The sequence below is a fragment of the Gopherus flavomarginatus genome, chromosome 4, assembly GCF_025201925.1.
Source record: "Gopherus flavomarginatus isolate rGopFla2 chromosome 4, rGopFla2.mat.asm, whole genome shotgun sequence".
Classification (NCBI taxonomy): domain Eukaryota; kingdom Metazoa; phylum Chordata; order Testudines; family Testudinidae; genus Gopherus; species Gopherus flavomarginatus.
In genome coordinates this window covers 214389425-214401917 of record NC_066620.1, presented here as the reverse complement: position 1 = coordinate 214401917, position 12493 = coordinate 214389425, and the positions used below count along the sequence as shown (strand labels likewise).

At 57.4% G+C, this 12493-nt stretch overlaps 1 protein-coding gene across 10 annotated transcripts in view; it reads right to left on the bottom strand.

Moving 5' to 3' along the window:
• The window catches only part of OTOF (otoferlin), a 206911-nt gene that overhangs the window by 47049 nt on the left and 147369 nt on the right, over positions 1 to 12493 (bottom strand). For all 10 annotated transcript variants that reach the window (XM_050948699.1, XM_050948692.1, XM_050948695.1 and 7 more), the window contains 9 exons: positions 10962 to 11082; positions 10284 to 10384; positions 9787 to 9877; positions 9127 to 9243; positions 6252 to 6404; positions 4841 to 5030; positions 4248 to 4372; positions 3370 to 3504; positions 934 to 1095 (listed from right to left, as the gene is read on the bottom strand). In XM_050948699.1, the coding sequence (XP_050804656.1) occupies positions 934 to 1095; positions 3370 to 3504; positions 4248 to 4372; positions 4841 to 5030; positions 6252 to 6404; positions 9127 to 9243; positions 9787 to 9877; positions 10284 to 10384; positions 10962 to 11082 (1195 nt within the window). The remainder of the gene's footprint in view (positions 1 to 933; positions 1096 to 3369; positions 3505 to 4247; positions 4373 to 4840; positions 5031 to 6251; positions 6405 to 9126; positions 9244 to 9786; positions 9878 to 10283; positions 10385 to 10961; positions 11083 to 12493) is intronic.

Below are 12493 nucleotides of genomic sequence, written 5' to 3'. Positions count from 1 at the left end.
CCCAGGTCACTGGGTGGGGGCTCGAGCCAGTTATGCATTGTGTTACTGAAACGGAACCCCTGGATACTGAACCCGGCCCTTGTTGCTGCCAACTAGAGGGGCAGAAGGGTTACACAAATCCATGCTGGCTATTCCCTATCACCTTACCACCTTCCAAGTGTTTGCAGATGATTTCTTTAATTACTTGCTCCATTATCTTCCCTGGCACAGAAGTTAAACTAACTGGTCTGTAGTTTCCTGGGTTGTTTTTATTTCCCTTTTTATAGATGGGCACTAGATTTGCCCTTTTCCAGTCTTCTGGAATCTCCCCCGTCTCCCATGATTTCCCAAAGATAATAGCTAGAGGCTCAGATACCTCCTCTATTAACTCCTTGAGTATTCTAGGATGCATTTCATCAGGCCCTGGTGACTTGCAGGCATCTAACTTTTAGCGTCGGTGCACTAGAGTTGGCAAGAAGCAGGCTGGCGGGCAGTGTTCGCACCAGCGCGGTGATTAACCACTGGAAGGAACACCCAGGGGAGGGGTGGATTCACCTTCCCTTGGCGTCTCCCAGCCCAGGCTGCCTGTCTGGGAGGCACGTCAGACAAATGCAAGTTGTGAGGGTATGTCCAGGGGTGACTGGTGAAATGCCAGTGGCAGATCCCCACCCCAACACGCTACCCCCTGCTGGCCCACTCATCAGCATAGGCCTCACCCCAGCCGGCGGGAAGCGGGGACTCGCTGAACGAGGACTTGGCCAGACCCTCTGCTGCACCTTGGCCAGGAGAGCCGGCAGGGGCTGTGCTCGCCCGTCTCTCCTGCATCTCCAGCTCACTCCCGCTGTGATACACGACCTGCATCCAGCACCCTGCATTGCCTGCGCAGTTCCCAGTGCAGGGGGGTCACGCAGGGTGGCGTTATCTGCTACCTGGCTCCGTGGGCTAGGCTGTTACCTGGAGCAGCTCGAAGGCCGCCAGCAGGTCCCCGGCTGTGGAGTTGCCCCGGTAGATCTGGTAGTACTCCAGCTGAGGCGGGAAGCGCGGGGGGCCGTAGTCCTCATCCGACATCTTCACCACCGGCTTGGCAAAGGTGCGGCCCATGAAGTCTGCCTTGCCCTGGAAAGGCAGGGAGAGAGCTTGGGCTTGTCCCAGGAGGCCGCTTCCCACCCCCCAGCCCAGCCCCACGGCTCGCCCCAGCACAGCCCCATGGCTCCCCCCAGCCTGGGTGGGCAGGTTTGTGCGGGAAGCTGATCGGCAAGTGGATCGAGAGGAAGAGCCGGCAGGGCTCACTGAATCAAGGGATTCTGCCCTGTTCTCTAGTGGGCTGTGGATGCCAAGGTTGCTTCGTGGCTAGCACCTCCTTAATATACCACAATCCCTACCACCTGTGTGCGGGGAGCCCTTTGCTGGAATAGCAAGGGGGCTGCAGGTCGGGATTGAGGGTGTGACGAACTGGGAATGTTCTTAATGTTTTCTCTGAATACTGTGTTGGTGCCTCAGTGTCCCCTATGCAGTTCTTAATATCTAGGTGGTGGGATAAGGGTGTGTGATTGCTACAGAGGAAGGGGCCAGTGCACCTAAATGCCTGGCACTCTGTCTCCTAGCAACTGATGGCCTGGGCCCCTCCTCTGCAAAGGTGCCAGCTGAAGGTTTTGGAGACAAAGAGGTCAGGTGACCTCCTGGTCTGGGAAAGCAGCTGAGCAGAGAGGAGGGGCTGGAGGGGGTTGTGAGTCTGGAGCTGGTTGGGGACGAGGAGTGAAGTGCAGACGTGGGGGTCTGGCTCACTGCCCCCCAGAATGGACCTGACCAAGGGGTCCGGTTCGCTGTATCTACAAGCTCTGTTTTAGACCCTGTTCCTGTCATCGAATAAACCTCTGTTTTACTGGCTGGCTGAGAATCATGTCTGACTGCAAAGTGGGGGTGCAGGACCCTGCTGCTTCCCCAGGACCCCGCTGGGGTGGACTCGCTGTGGGAAGCGCACGGAGGGGCAGAGGATGCTGAATGCTCCAAGGAGAGACGCAGGAAGTGAAGCCGTGTGAGCTTCTTGCCCTGAACAAGTCTGTTCCAAGGGAGAGGAGGCTCCCCAGAGTCCTGCCTGGCTTGGTGGGGAGCAGTTCCAGAGCATCATCCGGTGACTCCGTGACAGAGGGGCATTGGCATAACTGGGGGAGCAGGTGTTGATAGCATGGGGCTGTAGGTTGGGAGGGAGGGGCATTGGCAGTGTTGGGGGAAAGAAGCGGATATCAGGGGGGCTGTGGGTCGGGACTAGGGTGACCAGATGTCCCGATTTTATAGGGACCGTCCCGATATTTGGGGCTTTTTTTTATATGGGCTCCTATTACCCTCTTACCCCCGTCCTGATTTTTCACACTTGCTATCTCATTACCCTGGTCAGGACAGGAGCGGATACCAGGGAGCTGCAGGTCGGGAGTGAGGGGCACTGCCAGAGCTGGGGGAGAGGAGCGGATAGCAGGGGCCTGCAGGTCAGGAGAGAGGGGCACTGGCAGAGCTGGGGGACAGTAGCGGATGGCGGGGGGCTGTGGGTTGGGACAGGAGCAGATACCAGGGGGCTGCAGGTCGGGAGGGAGGGGCACTGGCAGAGCTGGGGGACAGGAGCGGATAGCGGGGGGCTGTGGGTTGGGACCGGAGCGGATAGTGGGGGGCTGTGGGTTGGGACAGGAGCGGATACCAGGGGGCTGCAGGTCGGGAGGGAGGGGCACTGGCAGAGCTGGGGGACAGGAGCGGATAGCGGGGGGCTGTGGGTTGGGACCGGAGCGGATAGTGGGGGGCTGTGGGTTGGGACAGGAGCGGATACCAGGGGGCTGCAGGTCGGGAGGGAGGGGCACTGGCAGAGCTGGGGGACAGGAGCGGATAGCGGGGGGCTGTGGGTTGGGACCGGAGCGGATAGTGGGGGGCTGTGGGTTGGGACAGGAGTGGATACCAGGGGGCTGCAGGTCGGGAGGGAGGGGCACTGGCAGAGCTGGGGGACAGGAGCGGATAGCGGGGGGCTGTGGGTCGGGACAGGAGCAGATACCAGGGGACTGTGAGTTGGGATTGAGGTGCTGTTGCAGAGGTAAAGGCCTGACTAACGTCTCCCTGCCTTTGGCTTCACAGTTGCTGACTCTCACGTCAGAAGGAAAATTCAGCCACTCTGTGTCACTGAAGCAGCCTGTTACATTCAGCACTGGCTGTGTAATTGGCCGAGCCCTTGTGTTCCGCAGCCTCTTCCTTCTGCGGGGGGTGGTGCCCAGGGTTGTTAGGGATGGTGACAGGGACAAGCGGCTTTCCACAACCAACACCAACACTGTGTCTGCTGTGTGCCCGTGACTAATCCGCCCCTCTGGTCCCTGGCATGTGGTCCCAGCGGGCCGCGCCAGGGCGCTCCCTCACCACCGTGTCCTGGTCGTAGATCTCAATGACGATAATGGGGGGGTCGTCCCGCATCTCGTGGGCTTCCCCGTAGAGCTCCACGTTGTTGAAGACCAGCAGCTGGTCCCAGGTCGGGCACAGCGTCTCGTTGAGCACCTGGAGGAGTAGCAGGGGGAAAGAGCACCAGGGCTGTGGTTACGGGGAGGAGAGGGGCAGACGTACTCTCCTGGTACTTCCTGCACAACACACTGGAGATACAAGATGGCTGCTTTAAAACTATGGCGGCGAGAAGGCGGGTCCCTGAGCCGGGACGCCCGGACGCAATCTCCTCCCAGCTTGCAGATCTTTGCCTTTGTTGGTGGAGCCTTGACCACATCTTGATGCCCCAAGTGAAAGAGAAGTGAGGTCTAGTGGCTGAAGCGCAGCACTGGGAGCTCCCCAGAGCTCCGACACTGACTCGCCGTCAGCCCTCAAGCAGGTCACTTATTCTGCTCATGTATCAGCTTCTCTCCGTGTAAAATGGGGATCACGACAGGCACCCCCAGGGGAGCTGCCAGGATCAGTCAATAGGTTCACATTGAACAGCACCCAGCAGGGTTCAAACCCCAGATCTTTACACCCCCAGTGCATCCCTCTCTGGCTTGAGCTAAAGGGGAATCTCCATCAGCTGGCAGCACTAAGTAGACTGTTATCCTTCTGGGGGCCAGGCCCAGAGGGCATCTGTCACACGCCTTGCCAGCGTGTTATACGTCCGGGCAGCACCTGATGTGCGATGTTTTCATTACACCTCACGCTTCCACCAGGTTTGCTGCAGTCTGGCAGCCCAGAAATTCAGCCCAGTGAGTTCAGATACAAACCCGCCCACCTCCCCATCCCCAGTTTAGGGGCCTGGCTCTTACCTCCGTGCACTGGCCCTGGGTGATGAAGAAAACCCGGGCAAAGGGGTCAGAGAGGCCGCTGCTGTCTGCGGCGAACAAGCTCCTGGCCTGGTACATGTGGGCTCGGAGCTGGAACACCTGCTTCTCTGGGAGGAAAGGAGGGGGTGAGACTCCCGGGCAGCACCTGAGTGGCGGAGCTCAAAGCAGGACATCCCAGGGCAGTCGGGGCAGGGATTAGCCCTGGCCCAGCATGGACGGGGGCTGCTCTGGATGGAGAGGTGCCTGCGGGACGTGCAGCGTGCTGGGGCTGCCTTGCAGATTCCTGCTGCACAGAACCGGCAGCGGCAGGCGTCCGGTGCAGAGCCCGCGCTGTGGCCACTCCTGACCCGTGGCTGATGGGCTCAGTAGGGAAGGGCCATGTGGGGCAGAAAGGCCACCAGAAGTACAGTCCCCTGGCCGGCTTCCTGTGGGGCAGCACGGCCCCCCACACCAGGCTGCCTTCAATGCCAGCGCCGCTCTGGGAGTGACTCAGCCGGCAGGGCCGCCAGCCCTCGCCCAGCACGGCCCCCTGGAGCAGCACCCAAGGGAGCAGAGGGAGAGCGGGCGGCTCTTACTCGTGTAGAGGAGGCTGATGGGCGGGAAGGCCTGGAGGCCGAGGCCCTGGCTGGCTTTCTTCTCCTCGAAGCCGCAGGGCAGGCCGCTCAGGAAGTCCTTGCGCTGCTTGGTGAGGCCCAGCCACAGGTAGATCTCCATCTTGGCCTGCACCGTCCAGCCGGCCGGCCCGAAGCCCCTCTTCCCGGGCAGCTGGCACGGGGGGCAGAGCTTCAGCTGGGGCCAGACCGGACCCACCTCCTGCCCTCTGGGGTCAGACCCACCGCGCCATTCAGCTCCCCCCACCACCCCACCTCCTGCCCTCTGGGGTCAGACCCACCGCGCCATTCAGCCCCCACCCCCCCCCCCACCTCCTGCCCTCTGGGGTCAGACCCACCGCGCCATTCAGTCCCCCCCGCCCTCTGGGGTCAGACCCACTGCGCCATTCAGCCCCCCCTGCCCTCTGGGGTCAGACCCACCATGCCATTCAGCCTCCCCGTCCCTCCCCGCCTCCTGCCCTCTGGGGTCAGACCCACTGCGCCATTCAGCCCCCGCCCACCCCTCCGCCTCCTGCCCTCTGGGGTCAGACCCACTGCGCCATTCAGCCCCCGCCCACCCCTCTGCCTCCTGCCCTCTGGGGTCAGACCCACCGCACCATTCAGCCCCTTCCATCCCCCCGCCTCCTGCCCTGTGGGGTCAGACCCACTGCACCATTCAGCCCCCCCGTCCCCCGCCGCCTCCAGCCCCCCACTCACTTCCTGCCCTACAGGGTCAGACCCACCTCCTGCCCTCTGAGTCAGACCCACTGCACCATCCAACCCACCCTCCATCTCCTGCCCTACGGGGTCAGACCCACTACACCGTCCAATCCACCCTCCACCTCCTGCCCTACAGGGTCAGACCCACTGCACCATCCAATCCACCCTCCACCTCCTGCCCTATGGGGTCAGACCCATTGCATCGTCCAACTCACCCTCCACCTCCTGCCCTACGGGTCAGACCCACTTCCTGCCCTCTGGGTCAGACCCACTGCACCGTCCAACCCACCCTCCACCTCCTGCCCTGTGGGGTCAGACCCGCTGCACCATTCAGCCCACTCCCCACCTCCTGCCCTGTAGGGTCAGACCCACTGCACCATCCAACCCACCCTTCATCTCCTGCCCTGTGGGCTCAGAGCCACCTGGCATTTTTTGTTGTCTTCCCCACCTACCCCTGCTCCGTTTAACCCAGCAGGAGGCCTCCCACTCTTACAGCTCAGATACTGGTACCTCACCTGCAGCAGCGCCCAGTACCTGACACTCAGCTCCTTCCTGCCCTTTCCCCAGCCTCTATGCACCTCTCTGCATCTCTTCACCCTCCCCTCCTCCTCCTGTCTCTCTCTCCATCCCCCCCAGTGTGGGCCGCGGCAGCCCCATCTGAGCACAGGCCGGTTACCCTCAGGAAGACCGTCTTCACTTTGGCGCAGTCCTTGCCGGTCTCCTCGTCCACGATGGAGTACAGGATGTCCTTGGAGGGGATGCGGGCATAGGCGATGCGCTTGCCATTGCTCATCATCCAGATGAAGATGTCGGGGATGCTGTGCTGTGGCTGCGAACCCCAACAAGGCCCTGCTCAACATGGCAGGCATGGCCAGGCACCCTTCTCCGGGACCAGCGGGAGGCATCCCACCAGCTCTCCCCTCCTTCGTGACACTGACTGAGGCATCGGCAGACGGACTTGTCTAGTGTCTCCCAGGGCTCAGTCACTGTAGGGTCCCCCACTCCCTTCCTCAGAGACGGTTTTAAGCCTCCCCATGTGGATTCCCAGATTCCGAGGCCAGAAGGGACCGTGGTGATCACCCACTCTGGCCACATGCAGAGCACTCAGGCCGTGTGACTGCCCTGAATTAACTTCGTGAGGCCTGACTTCTCCTTAGGGTCGTTAGCAGATGGGGGCAGCGCACAGATCTCATGCCACGGTGAGGCCTCAAGGAGCTTTAACTCTCTGGCTGGGCTCCCAGCAGCATGCTGAGTCTATAGTAAAGCCAGGAGGAAATCGGAGTTCCATCCCGCGGGATGGTCCAATATTCTGCCCTTTGATTTTGCCCCAAATTGAAATTTTAATTTAGAAATGTCCGAATGTAGCGTTTTTATATGCTTGGTTTGACAATGAACTGCCTCTGCCTTAGCTGCCCAAGGCCTCATGGGAGTTCATAGACTCAGAAAGATCAAGGTCAGAACAGACCACTGCGATCAGCGAGTCTGACCTGTATGACACAGGCCAGAGAACTGCCCCATAGTAATCCCCAGAACAGAGCTTTTAAGAAAACACCCAATCTCGATTGAAAATTTGTCCAATTTCTCAACATCCTTCCTGAATTGTGGGCACCAGTTATTCAGTCACATTCTTCTCTATCAGCTGAGCTCCCTGGCCAGACTAAATTTCCCATGATTCATTGCAGCCATAGCAATCTTGCAACCCAACCAGAGGTGGCACTGTGGTGCATCATGGGAAATATACACCACCCAGAAAGCCTGGTCCATAGGCACCAGCAAACTGAAATGTTTTGACCCCACCTGAAACAATTCTGCATAACTGGAAGTTAACCAAAAGTTAGGACGTGGCCAGTCGCATTCTGTCAGGAGCAGGGACCAGGCTGCCTTCGCTGGCCGGTTCACAGACAGACCTTCAGCCCTGTTCCAGGCTGGTGATTTAGGAGAGTTATTAACGTCATCCCCGTTTTCACAGCACCACTCACTGTGCAACCTGAGTCCCCTCCTGAGTCCCACTCTGTTCAACAAGTCCAAGCCCCGATTCAGCCGCCAGCCTCCCCACCAATTCTCCCCCCCTCGGGCCACGCCTGTGCATAGGGCAGAATTGGCTGCGTGTAACCCACGTTAACACTGTGTGGCTCTTTGTCCCCCTCTAGCAGCTGGTCCATATGAAGAGCTTCCCAGAGGCTCATAGCTCAGGAGTTAGTGGCTCATGTATTTACCTGCAAAGGTTCCAGGTTCAATCCCTGCAGAAGACCCACCCATTGCTACCTGCCCATTCAAACCAACCAATGCACTTTTGTACAGCAGGCAAGTCAATGAGGCCCAGACACCAGCGTGGGTATCATAAGAATGGCCATACTGGGTCAGACTAAAGGTCCATCTAGCCCAGTGTCCTGTTTTCTGACAGTGGCCAATGCCAGGTGCCCCAGAGGGAATGAACAGAATAGGGAATCATCAAATGATCCATCCCCTGTCAGCCCATTCCCAGCTTCTGGCAAACAGCTAGGGGCACCATTCCTGCCCATTCCGGCTAGTAGCCATTGATGGACCTATCCTCCATGAACTTATCTAGTTCTTTTTTGAACCCTGTTATAGTCTTGGTCTTCACAACATCCTCTGGCAAAGAGTTCCACAGACTGACTACATGTTGTGTAAAGAAATACTTCCTTTTCTTTGTTTTAAACCTTCTGGCTATTCATTTCATTTGGTGACCTCTAGTTCTTGTGTTATGAGAAGGAGTAAATAACACTTCCTTATCTACTTTCTCCACACCAGTCATGATTTTATAGACCTCTGTTATATCCCCCTTTAATCGTTTCTTTTACAAGCTGAAAAGTCCCAGTTTTATTAATCTCTCCTCACAAGGCAGCTGTTCCATACCCCTAATAACTTTTATTGCCCTTTTCTGAACCTTTTCCAAGTCCACTATATCTTTTATGAGATGGGGCGACCACGTCTGCTCACAGTATTCAAGATGTGGTTGTACCATGGATTTATATAGAGGCAACATGATATTTTCTGTCTTATTATCTATCCCTTTCTTAATGATTCCCAGCATTCTGTTTGCTTTTTTGACAGCCGCTGCACATTGAGTAGGTGTTTTCAGAGAACTATTCACAATGACGCCAAGATCTCTTTTTTGAGCTAATTTAGACTCCATCATTTTCTATGTATAGTTGAGATTATGTTTTCCAATGTGCATTACTTTGCATTTATCAACATTGAATTTCATCTGCCATTTTCTTGCCCAGTCATGCAGTTTTGTGAGATCCCTTTGTAGCTCTTTGCAATCTGCTTCAGACTTAATGCACTTAACTGCGAGCAGAACATGGACACCTTTAAGGAGAAGCAGAACCCAGCTGGAGTGTGGCACCTTTAACCCACACAGGTTTATAAAGTCTCAGTAAGCCCATTTCCCTGGCCCTCGGCCTAGGATCGATGCACAAAGCAACAGCCACCCGCAGAGGCTGCTCGTTTTCCTCCCCTGAGGGCCAGCAGCTCCCTGTTAGCAGGCTCACACCCAGGGTCAGTGGGGAAAGGCGGCTCCTGCTCACCTCGTCTGCCAGGAAGCGGAGCTTCTGCAGGAAGTTCTGCACCAGCTTCAGCTTGTCCCGCATCGTGTTTTTCTTCACCTGCGACCGCAGGATCTTGGCTTGCTGGCCCATGTTCTCCTGCGGGTACAATGTCAGTGAACGAGCGGTAAAAGGACCAGAGAGAAAGGAAAAAGACAGGGCAGGTCTGCATGCAGTGAGGACGGGTGGAAGGATGGTGCCTCAGTTTCCCCATCTATAATAAGGGGCGTGTCGTGCCGACTTCTCAGGTAGTTAATTTGTTAATGCCTGTAAGTGCAGGAAGGAGCTACACCAAGGGACAGAGAAAGTCGTCCTAGCGAAAGGGGCTGGTGTTGCAGCCCTGGAGACCTCTATGCAGTGATTAGGGACAGCCTGGGAAATAACAGGGCAAGTCTCTTCCCTGTTCACCGGGGAAGCGCAGCTCCCATACTCCTTACGATCCTGGAGGCTGCCAAGCAAGGGCCAGGAGAGCTAGGAGCAGTAGTGGGTAGTTGGGCTGCCAATCCCATTTCACTGAACACCACCAGCAGGTACAGATTTCCCCTTGCGCACTGGACTCCATATCCCACTGGCAGCACCCAGAGCCTCCCCGCCCACCCCTCGCTGACCTTTCACCCCACCCCACCCTCCAGATGCTCTCACCAACTCCCGCATGCAGGATTTGAGCCGTTCTCGGTCCAGTCGGGTCCGGGCAGAGAGGCTCTGGTCTTTGTTGGTGAGGGTCACAAAGCGGCTGGCGGGGGAGAAAGACAAGACATCGTCAGTCACGTGGGGCTTAGGAGAGGAGAGACAGTGGCTGAGGGCGTGGGAAGTTGCGTGAGAGGTCTGGAAGTGGCGCGCCTGCCACACACGGGGTGAATTTCACCCAGTGGGGATAGACCAGGATGCCTCCAGCAGGATCCCCGCTCCCTGCCAAGGATCTGTGCAGCAGGTTAGATCGCCTAGCCGCCTACCAGGCTCCGTCAGCCGCCCTGCAATACAGCTAACGGTAACTGGCTTAATGGCACATGCTGCTGGGGGATGCCCGGCAGGGGCGGCCCCCCGTGTACGAGGCTGTAACGCTCACAGGGCCCTGATGTCTGAGTTCTTGAGACTTTCCGTGGTCTCTCTGCCTCTTTCCCTTCCCCCTTCCAACTCACAAGCATCCGCTGCTCAGCTCCTCCAGGACCCCTCGGAGCCGGCGCTCAGGGTGCGGCTTCTCGGTCTTGATCATCTCCTGCACGTCGTTGAGCCCCTCCTCCTGGAAGGGCAAGGAGAGAAGGAGGCAACGTGTCACCAGGGGCAGGACAGAACCGCAGCTTTCCCCGGGGAGAGCAACGTTGGGCTGGCGAAGTGCCAGCGAGAAGCCCCTTCCCCTCTCTCTTCTGGGCTGGGGCGGGGAAGTCGGGGGTGCCCTGTTCAGTAGTTCAGCCAGCCAGGTACAGCTGGCTCACACAGTCAGAGGAGACCAGTTCTGGGCCTTCTCTGGGGCTTTTCCCCAGCGACTTCACACCACCTTGGGTGGGGCTTCTGGGACGTCTGTGTGGGAATCCCTCACCGTTAGGCTAACGAGGCCAGTCTCTGGAGCTTTCTGCTCTCCCTCAGCTTCGAGCTGCAACTAGGGCTGCCCCCTGCATCCCTCTGGACACCAGGGTCCCGGGTTTTGGCTCCCTGCGCAGCTGGGTTCACCAGCGTGGTCCCTGCGATGGGACCGTTCATGCACAATGAGCAGCTGCAGGGTGCAGACACAGATGTCAATGCAGGGGAACTAGGTGTGGTGTCTGCTGCCCCCCTGTGCTCCTAGTCCCCTGGGATCCCTGCCCCATCCTCGGACTGACCAGCTTGTCTGCAATCTTGTCCATGATGTTGGCGTTGTAGAGCCTCCGCCTCTGGTCCTGCCACCAGCTCTTGATGTAGATGCAGGGCTTCTTCTCGAAGTAAGGCAAGTGGAAGTAGTTCCTGCAGGGAAGGGAGGAAGGATACCCTGGAGCGTGAGCGCACCTGGGAGGGAACCGCCGGCGTCCTGACAGGCCCACAGAGGACAGCGTGAGGGCGCTGATGCCGCACAGGCTTGCACGGTGCCCAGCAGGGAGCGCACGGTGGGTGGGAGTGGAGGTAACACTAAGTGCTGGAGGCCTCTTCCAAACCCACTGAAGTCAACAGAAAGACTCCCATAAACTTCAGGGGGCTTTGGGCCGGGCCCCAGGATCAGATCGTTGCCCTGAGCAGAAGGAAATTGCTGGTTGCTCGCTTCTAAATCACAGATCCCAAGGCCAGAAGGGACTGCTGTGATCATCTGGTCTGATCTCCTGTATGACACAGGCCAGAGACCGGCCCTGGAATAATTCCCTTGGTAAATGGGCAATTACTGTCACCGTCCCGCATCTATGCCTTCCCACCTGAATCTGTCTAGCTTCAACTTCCAGCCATTGGATCTTGTTAGATTTTTCTCCGCTACACTGACGAGCCCTTGATTAAATATTTGTTCCCCATGTAGATGCTTATAGTCTGGGATCAAGTCACCCCTTCACCTTCTCACTTCTAAGCTAACTAGACTCAAGGAGCTCAACCTATCACTGCAAGGCAGGGTTTCTATTCCTTGAAATATTCACGTGGTTCTTCTCTGATCCCTCTCCAGTTTATCAACATTCTTCCTGAACTGTGAGCACCAAAACTGGACCATTGTGATCGTCGGGTCTGAATGCCTAGATAGCACTGGCCAGAGAGCTGCCCCACAGTAACTCCGGTGTAAGCTACAGCAGATCTTTTTGAAAATCATCCAAGTGTCTTGAAAATTTGCCAGTGACAGAGAATCCACCCAACCTTTGGCAAATTGTTCCAATGGTTAATTACTGTCAGAGTCAAGAACTTGCACCTCGAGAGCAGAAGAGGTGGAGTGTGGACAGAGAATAGACAAGGCAGAGGGATCATAGAATCATAGAATTTCAGGGTTGGAAGGGACCTCAGGAGGTATCTAGTCCAACCCCCTGCTCAAAGCAGGACCAACCCCAACTAAATCATCCCAGCCAGGGCTTTGTCAAGCCTGACCTTAAAAACCTCTACGGAAGGAGACCGAGACTAAGGGAGGAAGGACTGCCCAGTGGTCAGAGTGCTAGCTTGGGTGTCAGGAGATCTGGGCTTCGCTCTCTGCTCCAGCAGAGATTCCCTGACCAGTCGATTAGTCTCTCTGGGCTTGTCTATACTGCAGTCAAACACCCACAGCTGGCCTGTCTCGGCTGCGTGCTGGAGCGCAGATCAGAAGGGACCCTTCAAAGCTGCCCGGAGCTCCAGCAGCTTCTCTGCCTGGAGGGCCTAACCTGCTGTCCTGTAACCCGGCTGATGGCTAAGAAGGCAGTATCCCCGTCTCAGT